At 52.7% G+C, this 25424-nt stretch overlaps 1 protein-coding gene across 4 annotated transcripts in view; it reads right to left on the reverse strand.

Annotated features, from left to right (window-relative positions):
• Window positions 1-935: 935 nt before the first annotated feature.
• The window catches only part of TTLL11 (tubulin tyrosine ligase like 11), a 236538-nt gene continuing 212049 nt past the window's right edge, over window positions 936-25424 (reverse strand). For 3 of the 4 annotated variants that reach the window (XM_064490493.1, XM_010998078.3, XM_064490494.1), the window contains one exon: window positions 5184-11121. In XM_064490493.1, coding sequence (XP_064346563.1) covers window positions 10829-11121 — 293 coding nt within the window. In that variant the 3' untranslated portion in view covers window positions 5184-10828. Of the gene's footprint in view, window positions 1183-5183; window positions 11122-25424 lie in introns of those variants that run through there. The other variant, XM_064490492.1, reaches the window with a different exon arrangement.

Genomic DNA, 25424 nt, shown 5'->3' on the forward strand with positions numbered 1-25424 from the left:
GAATATATAAATATATATGTGAATCACTTTCCTATACACCTGAAACTAACACATTAAAAAAAGATAAAAAGAAAAAAATTATAGTAATAACAAGAAACCCAGGTGATTGGGTGTCATTCCCATGCAGGGGGGTTGGGGGCAGTTCCATTTTACCCAGTGTCCTCGGGGAATGAATTTCCATGAACGTGAATTTTCCAGATACATTACAAGAACCAAAACTCTTTAAAATATGGGTTTTCTTTTTTAAATAAAGGAAAGCTATGTAAATTATTTAACATTCTTCCTATTGTATTAAGTAAAGGATGTGGAATGTACATGAAAATTTCCCGGCAGTCAGGGCCCCTCTCTGGCGTAACAGGGCCCCTGCTCCTTCCCCTCCCATCAGGTGCCACTTCACACACAGAGAGAAAGGGCTGAGACGAGAGTGTCATCTCCTGATGGGGAGCCCGGGCTCGGGGCAGACGTTCTGGATGTCATGATGCTGGCGGCTCCCACGTGGGTGGAGTCCGGGGACATTCTGACCTGCAATAACCTGGCAGGTCCCACTTCAGAGCCTCTAGGGTGGCCTGTGGGCTGGGGAAAGGCCAGGTGGGAAGCTTCTCCAGACCTCAGTTTCCCCGGCTTTAAAAGGGGGGGGGGGTCAAGCCACCCAATGGCCGGGGTGACTCTGGGGCCTGGGACCAAGCGGGTCCTCCACACGTGGTCATCGTTTTTTCACCAGCGCCCCTGCCCACGCTGCCTGGCACATTCCTGCCCTGTTTACGGGAACGTGGCCTCCCGGGCTCCCCTCCGCCGTCCCTTCGCTGCCTGGCCGAGCAGCTCCCGAGGCCTCCCAAGGCCAAGGCCGTCAAGCCGGCTGTGCTGGGGAGGCCTCCAGGAAGCAGAGCCCTGCGGGGCCTTTCCTCCAGGTTTTTATTGCACGCCCGGGCTTTTCAGAGAAGGGTTTGCTGACGTGGTGCTGCTCAAGGCCTCCCCCAAGCTCCCCACTCCCACGTACGCTCAGACGCCTCCCCTGGCGGGACTCACCCAGCCCTCCAAGGGGTGCCCATCCCGGCAGCATGAGGAGAACCGTCTGGGATGCCGGATCCGTGCGGCTGGGACCACAAACCGGCTTTGGCATCTCCAAACCGCGCCACCTCCGGCCAGGTACTTCCTCTCAGTTTGCACCCTCAGTGTCCTCAACTGTAAAATGAAGTGATAATAAGATAATAAGACTTTCCTGAACGGGCTTCTCAGACTAAATGAACTAACACCTGGAATGTGCCTGGCCTGGTCTGGCTGTCATAGGTGCTCAGGCAATGTGAATCAAGATTGTGATTACATGCCCCATCGCATTGCCCTACGGTGTGACGGTTTCCACCAGCAACTGAAGGAGCCCTGATGCCACTCGATTCCCTGCACAGAGGCCACTTTGTGCAGGGCCTGCCTTCTCAGCAGGCCTGTACGCAGGGGCAGCCGGAGCTGGCTTGGCCAGACCACCCGTCTCTAGGCCAGAGGGCCCCCAGTGCCTTGGACTGTGTGCGCTGGGGAAAGGCAGACACACTGTCGGTGATTCTCATCCCTTCTCTTGGCCTCTACCCTCCTCAAGGGGAAACTTCAGCAGTGACCTGCTTTGGACTGGGTTTCCCAGAGGTTGGGAAGGCTCCCCAAGGAGCTTGGGGCTGGGCTGCAGGCAAGCTAGAGAGCCGAGGATTGGATTTCTTGGTGGGAAGATACAAGCTACCCCAGAATCCCCTGACTCTGGAGTCTCAGGAAACCCATGTGCCTTCTGTCACGCTGTGCTTCTCCAGTGGAGAGTAGGTGGTGGGGGCGGGTGCCCTGTGCAGCTAGCTATAAGAGAAACACGGTCATTTTCTTGGAGAAGAAATTTTATTTGAAGGCTGAAGGAGAGAAAAGCATTTTTATATTAAAATTACTATGAATTGAGGTAAAATGATACTATGTGTCCACCAAGTCCCATTTCCTTTTTTCGACCTGGATGTAAGGCAAGAATACATTTCCCAGGATCCCCTGGACTTAGGTTGGGGTCAGGTGACCAGGTTCCGACCAAGGGCATGTGGGCAGAGGTGATGTAGCACCCCCTGAACAACCCATTCCTGCAACCCTCCCGTCTTCTCTTCTCGGAGGCAACTGGGAATCTGCCCTTGAGGGAACAGAGCCCAGGCAAGAAACAGCCTGAACCCTGCATGGGGGAGCATAATATCCAGAGCCCCTGGACCCCATCAGATTTGCACCAACAAGAAATAAATCTCCATGTGTTCAGCCGCTGCGATTTGGAGGGTTATCTGAGTCAGCATCCTGACTGAAATATGGATGTAATATGGAGCCCAAGGCAATATTTACAGGACTTTAAAAGCTAAGACATGAGGCTTCAAGTAAATGGCTGCTTGCAGTTGGTATCTGGGCCACACCCGCAGACTTCTCACCTGCCAGTCTGGGCACTATTTCACACCAGCACCAACAGTGACAAATCCAAGGACCCAATGATGCCGCTGGCCCCAGAAACGGCTCAGTGCAGATCTATGCAGGCACCCAGGGAGGAGTACCGAGGGTGAGCGTCCGAGCAGGTCGCATGGAGAGTGTCTGGTGATTAGACCCAAGTGAGAAATGAGCCCAGTGCTGCCCTCCAAGGTCCCCAAGACCATTCTATGGTGAGTGAGAGAGGACGGAACAGCTCCTGCCTTGGGCCCTGGGGTGAGCCCACCCAGTCACTGGTCACAGTGGCCAGCACGATGCACTTCTTCCGGGGTCCAAGTGGCTGGCGTAGTGGCAGGAGTGGCGGCTGGGCTCAGGTGTGGAGGGGAAGAGGCTGCTCTGCTCATGACTTCAAACCAGTTACTCCTCCCAGGCCCCCGGCTTTGTCACAGGTGAAAAATTGGAAGTGATGATGATGGTGACGGCATTTGAAGTTTTCTCCTTACATGCAACCGCAATATGAAAAACAGAACCACCACCAAAAACCAAAACAGACTAACAAACAAACCCAGAGCAGCCAAGCTACCTTTGGACATCGTGGAATCTAATTTAAAACCCCTGCACTAGAGGCTGGCAAGGCGCTTCCCTTCTCTGGGCCTCCAGTGCCCCACCTGTGAAAGCGACGGCTGGAATGCAGCAGCCGAGGACACAATCTTATAACGAAGCCCATCGCTTAGCGATAAAGCTGGAACTGCTCCAGTTAAAGACAGAGGGGTCTGAGCTCTGAGGGGCCCCGTCACATGCCCAGGGCTCCTGGGGGAGGCAGCTCTGTGGAAAACCCCCTGGCTGGCCTAGTGGCCGAGGGCCAAGGCAGTGCTCACCTCGCAGGCTGCTGGGGTGGCCTCCCCACACAGTGGGGGGACCGAGGGCAGCAAACCTGGGTTTCTTCAGCAGGGAGCGGGGTGGCGGCTCTACCGCACGGCCGAGCCATGAGCTGCGGCCACAGGGGTCTAGGACACAAGGGCTGGCATGGAGTCAGAGCACAAGGCATGTGTAAGGATCTGAAAGTTTCATAAAATGGTGAACCTGAGGGGTCCAGGGAATAAAGGAGTTCCCGCGGGTGACAGAGCCTGCCTGCATGGCCCCTCGCCGGGTAGGGGCTGTGGGAAATGATGCTTCCCTGATGCCACTGGGTGGTGGTTTCCAGGGGGCAGGGGTCCCACTTTGTTTATAAGTCAAGGCCATCTGCCTTTCACTTTCCACCAGGTGGTCCAGAGGCTGGGGAACGTTCACAGCAGACATAGGCTCTTCCTGAAGGGTCAGGGCAGGGGTGGCGCCAGGATGGTGTGAGGGCTTCTGTTCCTCGGGATGGAGCCACCAGGTGTGCCAGCAGCACCAGGTGGCCTCTTTGGTGCAGCCTGAGGGGCTCAGTTCTCCAGGGAGCTGCCCTGCCCAGAGCCTCCCCGTGAGGGGAGAGCTTGCCCCGCATCCAGCCCAGCCCGGAGCTGCAGGCAGAGGCTGCAAGACACACGAAGCTGGAAAGGGCCGCCCCCTCCCCCAGGGCTGGTGCCCCGCCACAGAGTCTCCGCCAGGTGGCCAGAGTCTAGGGACATGTCACTCCTTCCCTCCAGGAGACTGTCCCCAGCAGACTGAGGGGTGGGGGTTTTCCAAACTCCTCCTTCCATCTCCCCCAGGATCTCACAGGTTCCTTTGGGCAATATTTAGCTCCCCTGCCAAACATTACCATTTGGGGAGAAAAAAATCAAAAGGATCCCCTTTCTCTCCAACTGACCCCAAATGAACAAGCCCTGTCCACCCACCGGATTTGCTGTCACCAACGATCACACGGAAGAAATTGTCACTACTTTGCAGCCATTCCTCCAAGGGGGCCCGTGTTCAGTAACACTCAGCTCTGCTTTATTATTGCATTTTACAAAGTTACCAAGACAACTGAGGCCAAGTAACAGAACCTTGACTTCATGCGTCATGAAAATTTAATAAAGAATTTTTAAAGGCTTTTAAGAGGCAGAAGCGGCAGCCGGGCAGCAGAGCCCCCGCAGAGGGAGGAGGGCGCGAGCACGCGGGGCCTCGGGCCAGACCTGGAGGAGCCTAGCCTGTCAGGGCCGGCCAAGTGGGCGGAAGTGATCCCTGGCATCCGTCTGGTCCCAGTATGATGAGACCCATCCTTTTCTCAAAGGACATTTATGAAGACACTTTCCCGGTGCCAAGTCCCCGCCAGACTCTTCACATGGGTCATGACCCCATCTCCACTGGGGACCGGGAAGAGGGCGGGGATTCTCATTTTCCTGGTTCTGATCGAGAGGTTCTGTGCAAAAATTACCCCTGCCGACTCCTTTCATTGCCCAGCTCCTTGCCTTGCTTCTGTGGCTTGGGAGGAGCCTGGGGGGCCATGGTGAGGGACAGGCAATGTCCCCATGGCCTGAAACCACAGTCCCGGTCAGAATCTTAGCAAACGCCTTCGTATCAGAGGAAATGCTTCCCACGAGGCTGCAAAGACCCCCTTTCCTCAGCTCTTTAAACAAGGCTCAGGGGGAGGGGATAGCTTAGTGGTAAAGTGCCTGCCTACCATGCACAAGGTCCTGGGTTCAATCCCCAGTACCTCCACTTAAAAAATTAGTAAATAAATAAACCTAATCACCTCCTCCCCTAAAAATAAATAACTAAATAAAAGGCTCAGGAGAAATTTGCCAGAAATGAGCAACACATCATTAATTTTGCCATTTATACCAAAGCTCAATGCTGTTCAGTGTGTGTGTGTGTGTGTGTGTGTGTGTGTGTGTGTGTAAGCAGTATACTGCATGGTTTTTCCAGTTATAGAAAAATCAAGATTTTTGGTTACTAGAGGTGGAGATAATTAAATATGTTGACTGTTCTGCCAAGCTCCTTTGTCCCTAGGAGCAGAAAGAAATTTGAACTTATTTCATGAGGGAGACATTCATGTGCCATATGGGAAAATTTCTCCCACATCCATCAAACTAAATAGGAGACTGGCAAAAATATCAATCAGGGCGAAGTGGATTTTCAGTTCATGCTCACTGTGCTGAGGAGGACGGCTCTCTCAGCCACTGACCGCAGGGCTCCTCTTCCCTGAGCTTTGAGGGAAGGGGCTCAAATGGCAAATATTCAAGCCCAGTTCTCAGTGATGGAGCCAAGGAGTTTAGGGCATTAATCAAGAAACAGAAAAAAAAAATTAAGCTATTTTGGAGTAATACTCTGCCAATCACAAGGCAAATTTCAGGCCGGAGGAGCAGCAGAAACCATTTTTCACCCTGTGAATGTCTTCAAGTCTGTGCGGATGAATGGGGTGGAGAGGGAGAGGAGCTGACTGCTCTGGCTTCGTTGGTCTTGATGGATTACAGCGTTCGAGGAGGAACCGTTTCCTTTCATCCTTTTAGACTTTGCAGGAAACCAGAAGCCAGTCTGAAGATGGCACGGCATTCCAGCAGCACTTGGGTTTACAAAGCGCTTTCACGTGTATTATTATTCTTTCCGTTTCTCTTCGTCTGCTCCCAGAGACAAAGTGAGAGAGACCTGTCACCCGCCTTGTGTGGCTGATGAACCTGGAGCCCGTAGAATGTTTGGCCTGGGGTGCTTAGGGCGAGAGGACTGGTGGGACAGCCCCAAGCCAAGCCCCAGAGCTCCGGGACTAGCTGAGCAATCATCCAGCCTCCCTGAGCCACTGGTTTCTGTGTCTGTGACACAGGGCCAAAGCCCTCTCCCCGCTGGGCTGTAGGAGCGTTGCGGCTCCATGCAGGGCAGTTATGAGGCCGAGAAGGGAGCATGGGGTTTGGGGCTGGGCTGTGCCTCTCTGGCTATGAGGCCTTGGGCATCAGTGCCCGCAGCTGTGCAGAGGGTGATAAGAATCCTCACCCTTCTCTGGGTCGTTGAGGGGATCAGATGAGAGGATGGAGGTAAAAGTACTTTGCAAACTGAAGCATCGAATAGATGTTGTTACACTCGCATGGGGAAGGGAGTTGGTTCTAGAAAGCAATGGAACACCATTCTAATGTCTGGGCTCCTCCCCAACCTGGTGGTACTCACTCCATTCACACTGGGATTATCTGCTCTGAACTAACCAACCCCATCCTTCTACCCCACCCCACACCCACCACAAATGCTGGAGAGACAGGCTGGATGCCAGATGAAGGAGCCAGAGCTGTGGTGAGCACCATCCAGCCCGGTGGCCTTTGGTCTCCGAGGCTGAAAGGGATGGAGGTGCCCACGGGGGACGCAGCCCAGATCTGAGCCAGGACACAAAGGAACACGGAGGGACTACCCAGGGTCAGAGGAGCCACTGCCTGCTGGAGTCCTGGGACAGCTATCGTGCCCGGGGGTGGGGGGAACGAGTCGCCAGGGACATGGAGGTGTTCACAGATCAAATCCTCGGGGCATCCGCAGGGAGAGGGAGAACCAGTCGGGCTCCTCACCAAGCCTGCCAGACAGTCACACTAGTGTAGCCAGCACCTGCAGGGCCCCTGCTCGGTGCCCGAGGGGCCAGCACGAATCCAGCACCTGCCTGACCCTGAAAGAACTCACAGCTGGTGGGAGCTGAAGCCGTGAGAGCACACACACGTGTGATAGCAAAGGACTTTCCAGGTTCTTGCAAGTAGGAGGAGGGGGCGGTTCATTGTTTGGGGGACTGCAGTGGGGACAATTGAGCGGGACCTTGAAAGATAAATTTCCATTGTTCGGAGGGAGGAGGCTGTCCAGCAGAGGGGACAGCAGGGCAGGAGAGCACTGAGCATGGCTGGGCCCTGTGGCCCTCCCACGGGTGGGGGATGGAACTGGCACACTGGCTTCCCGAGTAGTCTCAACATTCACAAAGGGCAGGGGAAGCACAGAGACTGGCCCACAAGGGGCGGGGGCTGAGCGTGGAGTTAGGGTGGAAAAGGAGGAAGGGACTGGATTATGAGGGGCCGTGAATGTCGGGTTAAGGAGCTTGGGCTTTATCTGGGAAGAGGGGGATGACTGATTCAGGGGCTCGTGCGGTCAGCCCTGGGCTTCCCAGAGTTGCTTCTGGGCTGATAGGGATGGAAGATGGGTTGAGGGGGTTGAGAGGCAGAAGCCTGATGAAGCACAGGCAAGAGGTGACGAGGTCTGAGCTGGGAAAGTGGACGGACAACAAGCAAGAGGGATCCAGGAGTGTGGGGGATGGAGGCTCCGGTCTCCAAGAGGCCCTGCCTCTGTGCACAGGGAGGGGCCTGTCGGGACCTGCACTGCTAACAGCTGAACCGAATTCAAATCGTCTTTACAAGCACCTACTGCAGGTGCCATTCTGACCAGGCTGTGAAGACTGAGCTCCTGACCGGAACAGCAGAGAAGCCTAGCACACCCCCTGGGAAGCAGGAAGGATGGGGGCAGGCCGGGCCAGCATGGAAGGGGGAAGGACGCTGCCTGGGCACACCAGACGGGGCAAGGGAGGCAGGCAGGCAAGGTTGGAGGGGCAGCGGTCCAGGGATGCAGCTACCCGGAGCTGGAGCAGGTCAAGCCTGATCTCATCTGCTTATTGATCTCACTCTGGGTACTGGCCCAGCCCCGCAGGGACTCAGCCAGTGAGCAGTGACAGGGTGTGGCTGGACTGTGTGTCGGGGCATCAGCAGGATGGGGAGGAAGGGCAGGAGGGAGTGAGGAGGAGAGATCGAGACGGAGCCGGAGGGCCCTTCCCAGGGATGAGCTGATCCCACAGGCAGAGCATAGGCACTCTGCTCCACACGGAGCATCTCTCTTCCAGGAGGACGGAGACGCCTGCTTTTGCGATCACTTCAATTATACCCTGAAAAACGAGCCGCCAGTTACCGACGGGGATAAACACAGTGGGGCTTCCTATTAGGCACGAGGAGGAGGTGGGTCTCCTACCACTCACTCTAGCATTGGAGCAGCCTCTGAGCCTTCCTGTTCAATGGCGTTGACAAAACCGGGCCACACTGTCACTTACTGGCCTTTTGGAAAACGGCGGCCTCATTTCCCCAGCGCTCACCTCAGGCTGCCGGGCTCCTCAGGCCCTGTCTGCCCAGGAGGGGCTCCTTCTAGACAGTGACCCTGGGGGCCCGCCCTGCAATCTGCCTCCAAGTGATGCGCACGGGGTGGGGAGAGGACAGTTCTCCTCCTGAGAGCTGACATTCACGTGCCACCCCAAACAATGTGGCTGGAATTCAGCCTATTGATAATTAGAAAAAAAAAAATTCAACGTACTTGGTTGGGTTTGAACCTGAAAATGGCACTCCATCCCTTGGGACAGCGGGAAGAGTCTTCAGATTGTTTCTCATAGTGGACTATTTAGGAACACTGATCTCCCTGGCCCATGCCACCAGTGTGACAGTGTGCAGAGCCCTGGGGGGCCCCAGGCAGCCCCAGAGCAGGGAGGACCCACAGCGGTCTGTGTTTGGAGTCAGATTCACAATCACCTGGGGACATAGAGGTGATGGGGCTCTGGAGCAGATGGACAGAGCTAGACCAAGGCCTGACCTTCCACGTGACCTCCCAGGCCGTTTTTTTTTCTCTCCTCTGAAAATGGGAACAGCATTATGAAACTGCCCGAGGAGACTGGAGGAGAAAGCTGATGACACCTCTAAAATGTCCCCATGTGGGAGGTACTTGCTGCTCCTCCCGTCTTAGGCCACCTGGTCTGCTTTTTGCTGGGAAAATAGACATTTTCATTACAGAAAGACAGTCTCCCATGACTGAACAGCCCAGTGTCAGCTCTGCAGGGCTTGGGCATTGCTGGGACCCTTTGGCCTGGGGAAGGGCTGCGGCCTTGGGGCTGCCCTGGGCCCCGAGGAGCAGGAGGGGAGAGGCAGCGGGATGGGGGCATTGCTGGGGAGCCACACTGCAGGGGGAGGCAGGCTTTACTCTTGAGAAAGTGGGCTTCTGGTCAGAACGAGGCTCAGGCAAGGATTAACAGAAGGCCCCTCGCTCTAAAACTCACCAATGTTTGGAGCGATCTGGGATTAACAACCTTCCCTTTGGGCTGAAAAATATTCCTAGGAGGGTGAGTCCAAGTCATTCATTTCGACAGACACTTTTTGAGCACCTCCGATGTACCAGGCTCTGTGTTGGATCTTGAGTCAACCGCTCCCACCGGATGGAGTGAAAGGGACTTAGATCAGAGACTGGGAAGGATGTTAGAAAGAAGAAAAGAAAAGTAGACAGAATATGTATGTGCTGGTCTAGGACACACCTCTGTCACCCATGACCTTCCCCGTTGCCCTCTGATCATGAGCTTTTTCTGAGTCCTACTGTGTGCCAGGTACCATGCTAATTAACACCTTCAAAGACCCTCCATCCTGTTGACTCAGAGTCTGATGGTCAGCTCCTCCCAGGGCCCCTTAAAGAGGACCCCCTGGAAGGGCCACAATAACCCGAAATCCAATAACACTCCGGAGAACTTGGCTTTACAAGGGCAGGCTCCTGGCTCTGAGCCTTCCCCTCTGAAGGGGAGTTGCCTGCAGACACAGATGGAGACAAGGAAAGGGCCTTGTGGAAGGGAGAGCACGACGGCCCCTTTCCCGACTCCTGACATCAAGCTCCCGCTCGCTATGATCCTTACGCAGGTCTTACTTCTCTTGTCCCCCTCTGAAGCCCCCTCTTCCTGCCCAGGGCACCCAGCACATGCTGGGCACACGCGGTGAGTGCCCCACCTGGGGAGGGCTCTAATCAGAGGCCATGTGACCAGGGGGCTCCTGCTTTGGGGTCAAGGGCAAACAAAAATGGGACAAAATGACCTCAGAGGCTCCTGCCAGCTCCAAGACCCTAGGAGCCTTCCTTAGTTACCACTTAGTTAATCATATCTTAATTAATAACACACTGAACGCTGCAGCAACAGGCATGTTAATGAAATCAGTGAGGCCGGTCTGTTAACTACACCCACGCAGCACATGATTGGGGTGGGAGAGTCGCGCACGCCTCCTGGATATTTCAACTTCATTTTCACAGAACGGGTGGTAGGAAATAAACATGATGTTCCCGGGCTCTAAACGTATTCTCTCGGGGGCCCCGGCAGCCCCCAGACTCGGCTGCCATAGGTTCTTTCCTTTCCACGGCTCTCAGTGTTGGGGTGGCTGGTGCCCCCTGCCCCAAACACAGAAGTTTCATCCCGGTTGTGGCTTCCTGTGAGCCCAGAATAGAAGATGCCATCTGTCACGTTTTGGATATCGTATGTCCGCTGATGGCTCGCAAACAGGTGGGCCACCAAGAGGCGCCGGGAGGAGGGCGGGTGAGAATCAGGCAGCCTCTCGAAGCGCAGCTCAGCATAAGATAGAGACGGTTAGCGGGAATCTCAGGCAGGAATTTTCAGCATTGCGCCATCTCTCCACCAGCGAGAAGCTGGCGTGGGGAGGGGGAGTCTCTTGGGCCCCCAAGGGCTAGATCTTCTTCCGGGAGGACAGAGCAGCCCTCAGGACGGAGTGTGTCTGGAATGGGAGAGCCTGTGGGCACTGTTTGTGCAGGGCGGAGGGTGGCCCTCAGCCAGCTGGGCTGCGGGGGCGGCCTCCTGTGGGGTGCCACTGCTGGGGGGCCGGGCCCCCGCTGTGCCCCTGCGGCCACACGCCAGGCGCTTCTCATCCAGCACGGACAGGTGGTACTCGCACAGGTCGATCAGCGAGGCCACCTGCTCGTGGAGTGGCAGCATCTTGAACTTCCTCTGCGCCAGGTAAAAGAAAGCCTCCACGAAGGCCTGCAGGCACATCCCTGTGGACGAGAGACTGGCGTTAGGGGAGGGTGTGTGCGGAGGTGCTCACACGCTGCTCAGGGAAGGCCCGACTCCAACCACCAGGCTCTCTCCCCACTGATGTTTCCAATCTGGAAACGAAACAGGGCTGACTCAGGGCCCGCCATGCGCCAGGCCAGCTGGACGGTCGCAACCACTAGGATTCCATCCCTCAAGCAACCCTGTGAAGAACATTCAATTCAGCCTGGTTTACAGAGGAGGAAACTGAGTCTCAGAGACGTGGAGAGACCTGGGCAGAGCAAAGCGGGTAGAAAGCAGGGGGGCTGGGATTTAAACCTCGCCCAAGGCCTTATCCCTCTACTCCACCATAAAGTGACCTTCCCCAAGGTCACCCAGCCTGCTGCTTCTATAATGAGAGAAAAGTATACGAAGATAAGCCCCATTTGAGGGCAGTGTTCTACATCCTAACAGAGGTGGCAGTCACATGGCTGGGTGCGTTTGTCAAAACTCCGCAGACTGTACCTTAAGATGTGTGCATTTTGCTTTATGTAAAAAGGAAAATACACCTGACCCCTGCTCTCTACCCAAAGCTATATTCTGGAAGGCATTAACAGTAGTCCTCACTATGCCCCTGGAATCTTCTTCCCCTGCTTTGCCTCAGAAGCTCCTGCTTATTCTTGGGGTCTGAACTGAAAATCACTCACTCAGTAAAACCTTCCCGGAGCCCTAGATTAGACTGGGCCCCGGTACAGGCTTCCCATACTTTGCTGCACCTCTTGTGGCTTGTTCAGTGTTTATTTGTGTGGTCCTGTGACAACCTCTCTCTTCCCTGCTGGACCCCCAAAGCCAGGGACCCAGAAGACACTTGCTATGGATGGACTGAATTCTTGACTGACAGAAAGAATGAGTTGGTGCTGGCTCTTTACAGACGTTGCCACTAATCCCACCACACCTCTGCGAGGTCTTTATTACTATGCCCCACTTTACAGATGAGGAAACTAAACCTCAGAGACGTTGAGTAACTTCCCCAAGGTCACACAGCCTGAGAATTGTGACCTGGACATTCCAACTCTGACTCCTAACTCTTTGAACTAAGTTGTGCTGCGTGAAAGGTTCGGAGTCTTCCCAATGTCCTAGTGAAAATGAACCCCAAAGTCTGAATTTATGGGATTCCCTGGGCTCCTTGGGGAAGGTGACTCTAAGGCTGGACTGAGTGCCACATGATGTGTTAGATGAGGCCCGCTCCACCTCCGCTAATCCACACCCTCCCAGTGGCCTTGCTTCCTGGCTCAGATGAGTCAGTCACCTGCTCCTGTCACTGCAGGCAGAAGCCTGGCCTGGAGTTTGTAAATACTGGATTATGTTTGGACCCTGGGATCTGAGAGGTCTTTCTGCATTGGGAACTTGAACTGAGCAGAGAATGTTTTTGGGGGTTTTCGTGTCTCCTTCCAAGTTCACCAAAGCTTTTTTGCTCAGCTTCCCTTTGACTCCAGACATTCTGCAAGTCCCCTGCTTGTTCTTGACAGGAGGAGCTGATAAAGAGAAAAGTAAACCTTTTAATGTAAACAGACACCTGGTGCGGACAGAGACACGAGGGGATGGAGGCCTCAGTCTCAATGAGAAGACATTTCCTAATTACCGACTCTGGGCCAGGGCTCTCCTAGGGGGTGTGTGTGTGGGTGTGTGCTTGTGTGCGTGCGTGTGTGGGAGGGTCTGATACAAGCAGGGCGAAGAAGCCAGGCTCTAAGGCCAGAGAAACCCAGTGCAGTCCCAGCCCCCAACTTCCCAACGACGTGATCTCAAGAGCGCAACGCCTAGTGTGGTCGGCAGACCGGGTGCTAAGTCCAGGAACTGCGTGTCCCTGGTCCCTGATGAGATAAGGAGCTCGGGCCGGAATGTAAATCTCCCTCCTCATCAATCACATTGTTTAGTTCAGCTGGCAGTACTTTGTGGCAAGACGTGCTCTTTATAGAGGAAGCTGCACGTGTTTACATTCGGGCTCGAGTCTCTTGTCCAGGACTGGAGGGACCGTCCGTGGACTGCAATTTTGAGTAGCTCTGGTCTGCACTGCCCTCCCCGGCTTTAATGTGCAGGCCAGTCACCACAATCTTGTCAAAATGCAGATTCTGGGGTGCGGCCCGAGACACTGCATTTCTAACAAGCATCCCAGTGGTAGCCAGGCCGCTGATCCCTGGATCACACTCTGAATAGCGAGGCCTGGGCAACTTTTCCCCAACAAATACTCGTTTCCTTCCCTTCATTGAAGGCAGACTGTGATTAGAGCCATAACGCACAGAAAAAATACAACGAAGACATTTTTTTTGGAAGAAAAAAAAAACCATGGCTAAATCGTCTGAAAGAGGACATTCCAAAATGAGAAGTGGGGTTTAATGTGTTCAGCTTGGTTTTCTTTTTGCTTGCCTACACGTTCTGATTTTCTGCAGTAAACGTGTGCAATTAAGAAATCTGCAACAGGAAATTCTAGAGGGTGGAAAGAGGCGAGGCAGGGGCAGCTGCTTTTAATTCTGAACCCTTTGCTACTATTTGAATTTGAAGTCACGCACATGTATTACTTTGAAAACTACAATGCAAACTTTCTGCGTATATGTTCGACTTTGACAGAAAGTTTTGTGTACACACACACACACACATAATAAAAGAAGCAGTGAAAGGAATGGACACGACTGACCCTTGCATGAGCCAGGTACGCTGGGCCCAGTGCTCTGAGTCTCACTATAACTCCCATTGTGCAGATGGGAAAACTGAGGCCCAGAGAGATGAAATAATTGCCATCAGGTCACATACTGGTTAAGTGGCAGGGCTGGGATTTGAGCCCAGGCCTGATGCACGGCTGATTCTGTACCTTATTCCTGGAAACCCCACCACACTCTGGAGGCAAGACCACGGTTGTGGAGGACAGATAGGCTTGATGGAAATATGCAGAACCCGCAAGAAACAGCAAAGTCAGTCACTGTGGTGGGGGGGAGCCTAGGAGGTTGAGGGCCTCAAAAGTGGCTTGTGGAAAAGGGGGCACCTGAGTTGGGCCCTGAAACATGGGTAGGGCTTTGGTGGCAGAGATGAACGGGGTAGGGGGTGGGCTGGGCAGAGAACAGGCAGGAGGTGGGCACGGGGCTCAGTAATAACCCAGGTGCCTCAGCAGGATGGGCGGGGGAAGGGCCAGCTGGACCAGACTCTGAAAAGGACTGGAGGGGCAGAGGAAGTGAGCAGGGGGCCCCTGAGGTGTCGGGGTAAACTGAGATGTGCTCTGAGCTGTGGTCCCATACCTGTAACAGCTGGAGCACATCTTCCAGTCTGGGGATTTCTTTTTAAAAATAGTAATAGAATCCTTATGGTATTTGGGGATTTTGTTTTCTTTTGTTTTCTTACTCAAATGAAATTTTGGGAGGAGGTCCAATATGCCAGACAAAGAGACCGCTCTCTGTTCAAGCCAGCGAGTGGCGGCACCGAGCTCGGCGCTCACAGGCCTCCCTCCCCTAAGGGACTCCTGGATCTTCATACCCGGCCAGGCCCCATCCCTCCTGAGGCTCCAGAATCCTCATCTAGCATCTTCATTTTACAGAAGGGGCAGCAGTAAATGAGGCTCCAAGTCACACAGACAGTAACTGACAGAAGCTGGACTAGGCCCCGGGTTTCCCGACCCCAAACTCTACCCCTCCCACCGTCAGCCCCCAAAGCAAACCAAACCCTTCTCAGCCCGGGGACTGGGGAGAAGGGCTGTCTACACTGACATCTCCACCTGCTTTGTTCAATTCTGTTGAATGTGTCTGAGTGAGCCTGAAGGCCAGCGAGGGCTGAGAGGAGGGACACCCCAAACCTACGCACCATGGGCACGGCCATTCTAAGGGGCTGTGAGCGTGAGTTTACAGGAGGTCGTCCTTGATCCTCATTTCATCCAGGTGGCCCAGGGAACGGTGGCTGGGACCCAGGTCAGTATTCACTGAGCTTCAGAGGAAGGCTTTGAGCAGCTGGGGGTGGCTTGAGGAGGAGGACTGGGGGAGGAAATGTGCTTAAAATAACACGTTCCGGGACCAGGGCTGCCAGGGCCCCCACGTGAGCGGTGAGCTGGGGCTCAGGCCAGGGAGTTTCCCACCTCTCCCAGGGTCCTCCACAGACTGCCCACATGTTCTGTCTGGGCCTTGCTCCTTCCTTATGAGCATCTGCTGTAAAATACAGTGAGACTGCAGAAAACACAACAAAGCTCATGCATCATCCTCCCTCTGGAACCCAAGTCCTCACGGACCGACCTGCCCAAAGAAGATGTTTCCACTTAGTTGTATCAACAACACGTACAGATACCATAAACATCTGTCTGTTGCTATGCAGGCTTCGTAACATTATTTTATTATTGGTATAATTTTCCATCACATCTTGCCTTAAATAGCATTTCACCACACAGTCAGACACTGAGACCAGTTACATTTTTTTTTACTATTATTCCTTTCAAAGTTTCTGGTTGATTTATTTCCTTACAAGAAAACACTAGGAATATCTTTTTTTTTTCTTAATGTAAGGTTGGTTTGGTGATTAATTTCATGTTAAAAATCCTTACACCTGATAGAGTTCCCCAATGGACGAAGCACATGAATGACCATACACTAAACAACCAACAGAGAAGACAGCCAGTCCCACGGAAGCCATGGGGGCTGACCCGTTAAACTGACAAAAACGTAAAATCAGGGTAACAGTGAGATAGAGGTGAAACTGCTCTGGACTTTTGAAAAGCAACTTGGTGAAAGTTTTAAGAGCCACTCGAGCATTCCAAAATATTCCGTCCAAAGGAAAACACAACGTCCACAGTGGTATTTGCTGCCAACTTATTTACGGTATGGGGGTGGGGCTGGGGGTGGTGTTCCGTAAAGTACTTTTATATCCTTCTTTCTACTTTTATGTATTTTTCCAAGTAAGATAATTCATGCTCATTATTGATAAGAATTAGAAAAAAATAAGTATTAGTTAAAATATGCCCCCAACCCAGACTCTGTGGTATGAGGCTGTGTCCTCTGGGATTCTGTGCTCCCAGAGGCAGGGACCATGTCCCAGTCTTCTGTGTCCCCGGGGCCCAGCACAGCCTAGCACAGAGCAGGCACCAATAAAAATCCATGGAATCTACTTGAATAGATTGTGAACCTTTTTCTAAAAATCTTTTTTTAAATAATAAAGAAATTTATGTACATAACTATGTATATAACACAGTGACAGAGAATAAAAACTCTCTAAAGGCAGGGGGAATGATTGTCAAGAGGCAATCAACAGTCTTGGGACCATGCACCTTTTAACAATCTTGCGGCGCAGGTGTTATTATTCCCATTTTACAGCTGGAGACACAGAGGTAAGCCGAGGGGCGAAAGGAGTGACAACCTGGGATGATTCTTCTCTCCAACAATGTGCAGACTTACAAAACCAAGATGCCCCAGATCAGAGTCTCTCAAAGTCACGAGTCCCTTGGAAAGCTTGTTAGAACCCAGAAGGCTTGTTAGAATCCCCCACCCCTACCCTGAGGTCCTGATTCCGGAGGTCTGAGAACCTACCCTTCTAACACGTCCCCAGGCGGTGACAAGGCTGCTGGTGGGAACCCCACTTTGAGAACCATCGTCCCCTCCCCTCTCCACTGCCAAGTTCAGTCTGTTCATACTCCGCTCCAAAAGCCCATCTGCTAAAAGGGGCCTGCTTGCGAAAGGTCTTGCCCCCGAGCTGTGAGAGGCTTGACTTTGGGCTAAAAATGTCTGCCCTTTAAGACACTCTGATTGAAAGCAGACTCAGTCAGTTGTTTTTACAGGACTAATGATGGAGCTGGAAAAGCATGAAATTGTTCCAACTTTGCATTAAGTCCTGTCTTGGTTTCTGAGAAACCGCACATCCCCAGTGTCTTCCTGCGTCATCACTTGACCTCTCGGGGGTGGGTGTGGGGGGGTGGGCAGAGCTCCATTGCCCTCTGTGGGGCCCTACCCTTCTCCGTCTGCCCTGGGGGAGACTGGACCTGAATGGTTCTAGCAGGCCAGGCCACAAGGGCCCTGCAGACCAGGGTGGCACTTTGGATTTCATGCTGGGGAAGATGGGAGGCCACTGAGAAGTTTCGAAGGGACGTGGTCCCTGTGGCTGCTGTGTGGACAGCTGGTGGTAGGGGCACGTGTGAAAGAAGTCGGGGAGACCCTTTAGGGGGCTACGGCACTGGTCCAAGCGGGGGCTGACAGTGGCTTGGACCGGGTGGGAGTGGTGGAGGTGGTGAGAGGTGATGCGATTCCAGACAGAGTCTGAGGGGAGCACCCACGGCCCTGCGATCTGCCAGTAGGTTGAATGGGCGCGTGAGTCAGGAGTCCTCGTGAAGGAGAGACTCTAACACCAGGCTGAGGGGGGCCTGGCCTTCCCCTCACGGCCCATGGTTTTCAAACATTTTATGCATAAAATGACCTGGGGGCCTCGCCAGAAATGCAGGTTCCTGTTCCCATGCCCTGGAGATCCCGTCTGTTGGTCACAAAGCCCCAGACTCTGCACTAGTCACTGCCGTGCTGGGTGCACACACCAGGGTGATCAGGAACCTTGGGAAAGAACCGGCCCCCTTGGCCAACCCTCTAAGGGCTCTTGGGGAGGCAACAGAGTAAAGAAGTTACGAGCATGGTCTTTGAGGAAAGCAGCAACGGGCTAGCCCTGCCGTGGGGCAAACAGGCTCCTTTGGGGATGCGCGCACAAGCTTTCTCCTCTGAAATCCCACCGCCCACCCCTCCCCACCATTTTCATCTGCAGAACCCCATCACCTGGGTAGCCCAACAACAGAAATTTATTCTCTCACAGTTCTGGAGGCGGGAAGTCTGAGATCAGGGCGCCAGGATGGCTGGGTTCTGGTGAGGACCCTCCTCCTGGCTTGAGGACGGCTGCCTCCTTGCTGTATCTTCACATGACAGAGAGAGAGCCAGCCCTTCCCCATCTCTTCTTATAAGGACACAGGTCCCCCCAGATCACAGCCTCATCCTTACGACTTCATTTAACCTAAATTACTTCCGCAGGGGCCCCATCTCCAAATATAGTCACACTAGGCATGAGGGTTCCAACATATGAACTTAGCGGGGGATGCAATTCAGTCCAGAGCTTGGTTCTGCCGAGGTGCACCCAGTACTTGGGATGCTCTCCTACCATTTCCCCAGTCTCTGAGAACACTTGAGCTATTTAGGAAAAATATACATCCCACCCCTCTTGCCTTCCTCCACCAGCCCCGCTGGAACACCCCTCACAGCTCTGATTTGGAGTTGGAAGGAAGCAGCAGTTTGGTGACATTGCTTTAGTGACCTGTTACAGTAAAAGAAATGAAAAGAAACAAGAGCCTTAATATTCATGGAGCCCTCATTACGGCCAAGCCATGGACCGAGAGCTGCACTTGCATTACTTAACTGAATCCCTCAGAAATCTCATGAAGCAAGTGTTACCATCAATCCTGTTTCAAGAGACTCGTCAAAGTCATGTAGCCAGTAGGTGGCCGACCCCAAGGACCATTCCCGTAACTTCTTTACTCTGCTACCACTTTAAGAGCATTTAAAGGGATGGCCAAGCTGGGGTGTTAAATCCAATCACTTAGAAGGAAGAAATGATGCCACCTGGCAGTGAGGGAGGGAGGCCCCTCCTTCTCTGCTGGAAGTCAGCAGGAAGGTGCAGTCCGATCCTTTGGGCTTGGCAAACAGGCTTTCCCACCTGCTCCCCACCCTGCCCCCATGTCTGAAGATAAGCTGTTGAGTATTTTTCCAAATTTCGCTTGAGTTGACGATGTCACTGGTACAGGAGCCTTTGGAACGTTCTAGTGTCGCCATACGCCCGGCTCTCCCCGAGACTGCCACCTGAATGTTGGGATGCAGCCCCTGACAGCCTGTAGCCTCATTCTGTCAATCAGCCTGGTGAGGGTGGGCCCGCGGGCTCCTTCTGGTCCCAAGTCCTCTCCTCTCCTCTCCATGCCCAGGGAGGGGCCTGGCACGCAGGACTTAATGACCACGCTGGTGGCTGCTCTCGGATAATCCCAACATCCATCTCGGGACTTAAGAATGGAAACAAGAATGATACCTTATGTGTGCACAGTGCTCCCAATTTACAAAGCATATTAATTTTTCTCATCTGGTTCTCGGGGTAATGCTCGGAAGAACCCATCGTTGCAAGGATTCCCCACTTAACACGTGAGGAGCGCTGGCCAGGAAAGGCCGAGTGCCTTGTCGAGGTCCGCCTAAGTAGATGAGGCAGCATTTAAACCCACGCCCACCTGACTTGCAAACTCACATTTTTCTTCCCACACTGCACTCTTTCCTAACATCTGACATTTATGTATTATTTTATAGTTTACAGAGCACATTTGCATACATGATATAATTAAATCCAAATCATTGTTGACAGCCAGGGATATTACCCTAGACTGAATATGAGATTTATTTTTTTCCCTCTCAAAAATACCTGCGCTTCCTTGTGAGTAATTCTATTTCAAAATATTGGTGTCCTGGGCTAGGACAGCTACTCGCCGATTCCTCCTCTCTCCCCAACCTTTAAATCTCTTTCTTCTTATCCACCTGGAATAGATGTTTCTGTCTCATAGGGAAATTCAAAGGGTGTAAGTGTACAAGCTTTCTGTTTGGAAATCGTTGGTGGGAAATAAAGCTGAATGATCTGGACTAGCATGAGCTCAGAGGTCCCTCTCTGTGCAGTGGGACGATCCCCACAAGAGCCGGATGTGAAGGCTGCCCTGACTCCAAGGAAGTTAATCAGGAGGATCTGTCTTCTGTCCATTTTTTAAATTGGTATAAAAAGTTTATTTTAACATTTACTTGATTTTTTTTTTTACCACTGGCTATTTGACTTATATTCTTACCAACTTGAGCTTAAATATCTTATTCTTTAAAAAAAAAACTTTTTTGTTTTCATTGAAGTGTAGTTGATTTACAACGTTGATTTACAATGCTGTGTTAGTTTCAGGTGTACAGGAAAGCAATTCAATTATACATATACATATACCTACTCTTTTCCAGATTCTTCTCCACTATAGGTTATTACAAGACGTTGAGTATAGTTCCCTGTGCTATATAGTAGGTCCTTGCTGGTTATTTATTTTATATACAGTGGTATGTATATGTTAATCTCAGACTCCTAATTTATCCCTCCCCCAACCCCTTCCTCCTCTGGTAACCGTAAGTTTGTTTTCTATGTCTGTGAGTCTATTTCTGTTTTGTAAATAAGTTCGTGTCATTTTTTTTTAGGTTCTACATATAAGTGATATCATATGATATTTGCCTTTCTATCTCTGACTTACTTCATTTTGTATGATAATGTCTAAGTCCATCCACTTTGCTGCAAGTGGCATTATTTCATTTTTCATGGCTAAGTAGTATTCCATTGTATATATATACCACAACTTCTTTATCCAGTCATATGTCAATAGATGCTTAGGTTGCTTCCATGTCTTGGCTATTGTAAATAGTGCTGCTATGAATGTTGGGGTGTCTTCCATCCATTCTTAGGGTGCCTTGCAGCCTGTCTGTGGCTACGTGGTCCGCCAGACCTTACCACAATGTCTCCAGGCTTGGGGCTGGGTCTCCCAGGGCCTTTCCCCTGAGATGGCGTTTGGCCCCGTGCAGCAGTGACTCAGAGGCTGGTCTGGGTCCCAGCTCTGCCACTTACCTGCTGTCTAGTCTTTCGGGAGCCGTTTCACCTCTGGAGGTCTTGATTTCTTCGTCTGTAAAGAGTGGCTTTTACAGGGCACCACCCAGAAAAGGCCGAATACAGGGCTGAAGAAATACCAGTCACCTCCCCACTTTGATGTCTGGCCTCTCCCTCTGCCTGGGGTGCTATCAGAACACTGGTCCCATTTTCTCCTTTACTGCAGGCAGCTGACCACCCGTCTCTACTGTCGTGAGGCCAGAAGCCTCGCCTCCACCTCCAGGTATCCCAGGGCAGGCTTTCAAAAAGTGTTTGTGGAATCAATGAAGCCAACTGGGATTACAGGAGGAGGAAGCACGCAGGGGCGTTAGGCGACCCGGATTCTCACGTGGTCTCTGCCCCTGTGCCTGGTGTTGGGCCAGTCACTCCCCGTCTCTGGGCCTCACTTTCTCTGTCTGGGAAATGGGTGGAGGACAGGGCCATTTCTCAGGATTCCAGAAGCATTAGGAGGGATGGTGGCTTTTGAATGTTTTAAAAATGATAATAAATAGTAACCCACATTCATTGAGGACGCTCCACCCTCCAGGACTCACTTCCCCACAATCACGCCTTTAGTCTCATGGCAACCCTGAGAGGGTTATATTCACCCTCTAATATTCACATTGTGCAGATGAGAGGGCTGAACTCAGGCCCAGCCCCTTGCCCAAGGTTATACTTCCTGCATTCAAGGTCACACCGTTGGGAGTGATGGTGCTGTGACCCCCACCGCTGCTCCACACCGCCTCTCCCCAAACCCGATGGAAACCTCCTTGAGGCCAGTTTCAAGGGAGCAAGCTGTGCTCTTGCTGCTCCCCCACAGCTGGGGAACAGAAGCTGCATTCACGCAGTCACTGTCTCTAAGCATTACGGCAACAAGTCACCGCCACCTTTGTCCTTGGCTAGACGGAAAAATTACTAAGTGTCAGGAACGAACCATAAATAGACCTTGGAGAAAAATCATTACCCCCTGATGCCCGTGGCACCCAAATAACAAACATAACCAAAGACGAAAGCGGCCAGTCCATCATTTCATTAATCACAGGTCACACCGCTGGCTGATGCCGAGAGGCCGGGAGGTCCTGCTCCAGTCCCAGCCAGTGTCACCCCTGATTCCACCATGGCAAGGAGCAAGCTCCTGAATCACTGTCTGGGGAGACAGGCTCGGGGGCTGGTCACAGCTTCCCGTATCTCCCTCATGCTATTCTAGACATTTCTTGTGGGATGAATGGCTCCAACGGAATCTTCTGAGGTTCAGCACTCATCCCTCAGCAAATGGGCACTGTCTCTGACTTGGAAAGGACTTCTGAGGTCACACACGCCGGGCCCTTACAGGATCACAACACCGCTCAGTAAAAAGAATTAACGAGCGTAGCTGGCCTATGGCGCATGCGTGGATGTATCAGGACCGGGACCGCGGTGAGCTCCTTGGGGGGTGCCTCTTCCCTCATCCTAAAAACAAAATCTGGGTGGCAGGTGCATTTCTGACGCCATTTCACCCTTTGGTTGTTCACCTGTGTTTAATGACACAGCGAAGCTCTGCTTCTGTCTTGGGCTGTTTGTTGGATGCCACAGGCTTCCGCGGTGCAGGGAGGTAAAGACATTTGCCCAGAGCCCTGCAGACGGGAGGCAGTGATGGGGATGCGAGCCCAGCTCTGTGCGTCTGCCCTCAAGGGTTTACTCAGAGAGGCAGGGAAGGAACCGCAAGTCACGGGCCAGCACAGTGTGGTTTCCGCTACTGTCTCTCTGGCTTCCTGCAGTTTCCCTGGGTGGTGCCCTCCCTGACCTTGCTAATGGTGGTCACCTAGGCCTCCCCTGGCCACCTCCAGTGATGGGGGTCTCATCACCTCCCCAGGAGGCCTCTTCTCGCTGTGTGTTCTCTTGCCTCTGAGCTGAAATGTGCCAAGTTCCCCACTGGCCCCACTTTTCCAGAGAGCAAATCTAACTCTTCTCCCCGACAAGAGCCTCGTTCTGAGAGGATTTGTAAGGCAGCGACCGGAGCAAGACAAGAGCCTCGTTCTGAGAGGATTTGTAAGGCAGCGACCGGAGCAATTCAATTCCGTAGATGCTCGCTGGTCACCTACCAGGTGAATACAGAGAAGAGCAAGCCCTCAACTGATGGAAGGGAGGTGGGAGTGGGGCTGGGGGAGAGAGGGTGGAGCTGGAAGTGGGTACGGTTAGAAGGCAAGGGAAGAAGCAGATAATTGCCTGGGAGAGGCAGGGACATTGAGAGAGCCTCAGGGAGGAGAGGCAGGTGGTCTGGAGTCAGTGCCAGGTGTCCCCAGACCTACTAGCATCTCACCTTCTCCTGAATCATGCCCACTGGCCAGCAAAAACACCCCGGTCTTGCACTGTTTACAGGCTGCCTTGACCTTGCTTCCACGAGTCTTCTTTCTATCTCTGCTCCCTGCTCAGCCAAACTTCCCAAAGGGATGCTGGCACAAGCACCGTCTCCACAGCCTGCCCTCTGGCTCCTCAGGGTGGCCGTCCGTTCCCTACCTCGCCCGCTACCAAGCTGCTGTCGCCAAATGACTGGCCACCTTCCCTTCCCTTCTCAGTTCGTGGGCACTCTCTGCGTCTGTCCACGGGGAAGCTCCCTCCTTGGACACTCTCATCCCTAACACCCCACTCCCTGCTTCTCTTTGTCTCTCTGGGAACTCCTGGCTGGGGCTCTCCCGTCATTTGCCAGCTTTGCCCTGCTCTCAGGGTGGGCGGGGATCCTGCAGGGCTCTCCACCCTGTCATTCATTCCCTGGGTTTTAAATACTCTCTGGGAATCAACGCCTTCAAGAATCAACTGTTATTTCCAGGCTGGACTGCTTTTTTGCCACTGGGGTGTCTCATTAGCAACTCAAAGAGCCTGTTAGAAATGGATCTTGAGGTCTTCCTTTCCTGATTCTGCTTTTCCTGAAGTCTTACCCATTTAAATAAATTCTATCTCCACCCACCTAGTGGCTCCAGCCAGAAGTCTTGAGAGCCTCTGATGAAACTCCCCTCCCAACAATGCCCCAAGTACTTTACCTGCACCATCGACGTCCCCCCACCCCCAGTCTGCAAGGCCATCACTCCCCTGGACTCCCACGCAGCCTCTTGGCTGGTCTCCCCACTTACGACACTGCATCCAGAATGACCTTCTAGAAACACGAGTCAAGCCACACATCCCCCTGCCAACAACACTCAGAACAAATCCACACAGTAGGATCTAGCCCCTGCCTGCCTCTGCGGTTGCTGCACCGCCTGCCTTCGAATCACACATCCTTCCGCGCCCTCACCAGCCCCCTTTCATTTCCCAGATCCTCCACACACTGTCCCACCTCAGGCTCAGGTCACTAGCCGCTCCTTCTGCTCGAACACCTTTCCCCTCAGCCTTTCACTGGTTCCCACTTAGATCTCAGTCCCAATCTTACTTTTACTGACAGATCTCCCTGACTCACCTCCTAATAATAAATTAGGTCTTTGCCAGTCTCCTTAAAACTTATTTTATTTCACAGAACTCATCACAACATGTAATCAATTACCTTTATTTCTGTGTTTAATATCTGTCTGTCTCTGTCAGGGGCATGGGGCTTGGGGGTCTGTCCTGTTGGTCACAGCACAAGCCATCACCACCAGTGCCAGGCAGGTGGTAGGGGCCATTGGACATTAGTTGACTAACGGAGTGAAATCTGTAGGCGTAACGCATGGAACCCAGTAGGTGTTTGGTAAATGTCAGTCCTCCCCTCCCCCCCCACCGCTCGGGTCATTGATGAATGATTTTACGAGCGTGCCTTTAGCATCCACTTAGGGTAGAAGGAACCCAGACCTGACATACACACGCCGAAGGTCAAGCCCGGGGTCTGCCTTTTTCACGCTCCTAGGTGACCTTGGCTCATTCACTTCACTTCCGGGAGCCTCACCTTCCACCTCCCCTGCCAGGCTCAGGGAGAGGACTTAGATGCAAGGTGCCTGGCCTGGCACACAGAAGACCCCCGTCAATCTGAGCTTCTTTCTTTATTATCTTTAGGTGATCAGAGGGGCCACGCCTGGCAGGTCAGCAGTCTGCCGCCCTAGAGGGCAGAGGCTCTGATTCTCCAGTCCATTGTCATTGTCTTCCTTTGCAGAAAATAGGCAATTTGGGGGAAGTGGGGCCACCCTAACTCACCTGCCAAATGCAGCCCTCTTCCCTGCTCCCCACCTTTGCCCTCCAGTTAATTGGCAGGGCCTTCTGGAATTTAGAGACCAGAGTCAGGAGCCTTGAGGGTGGGGGTGCCCACGTCACAGGAAGACCTAGGCCTGTTCTTAAGAAGAGGCCCCTCTCTCAGGAGCTGGCCTGTCACTTGGAGAGGTGACTGGAGGCAGATCAGTGTCAAAAATAAGACAGAGGAGTGGGTTTCAACTTGACTTATATTAAGAATGTCACTTTAGAGCACAAATGAGAGAGAAGAGAAATGCTCTTTTATGCGGGGAGTTTATTTTTGTCACTTTGTCAGAGATAAATTGCAGCCCTGAGGGCACTGGAGCTGCACAGAATTACCCAAAACATTAACATGCAAATTGCCTTCTTTAGAGAAGGTAATTTTATTAGTGCACGAAAACGTTTCTTTCACTGTACCTCTGCTCAGGAATAGTGTCATTTGGGTGCCAGCTGGGGCCACCACAAATGGAGA

The sequence above is a fragment of the Camelus dromedarius genome, chromosome 10 (genome assembly GCF_036321535.1).
Source record: "Camelus dromedarius isolate mCamDro1 chromosome 10, mCamDro1.pat, whole genome shotgun sequence".
NCBI classification, from domain to species: Eukaryota; Metazoa; Chordata; class Mammalia; order Artiodactyla; family Camelidae; genus Camelus; species Camelus dromedarius.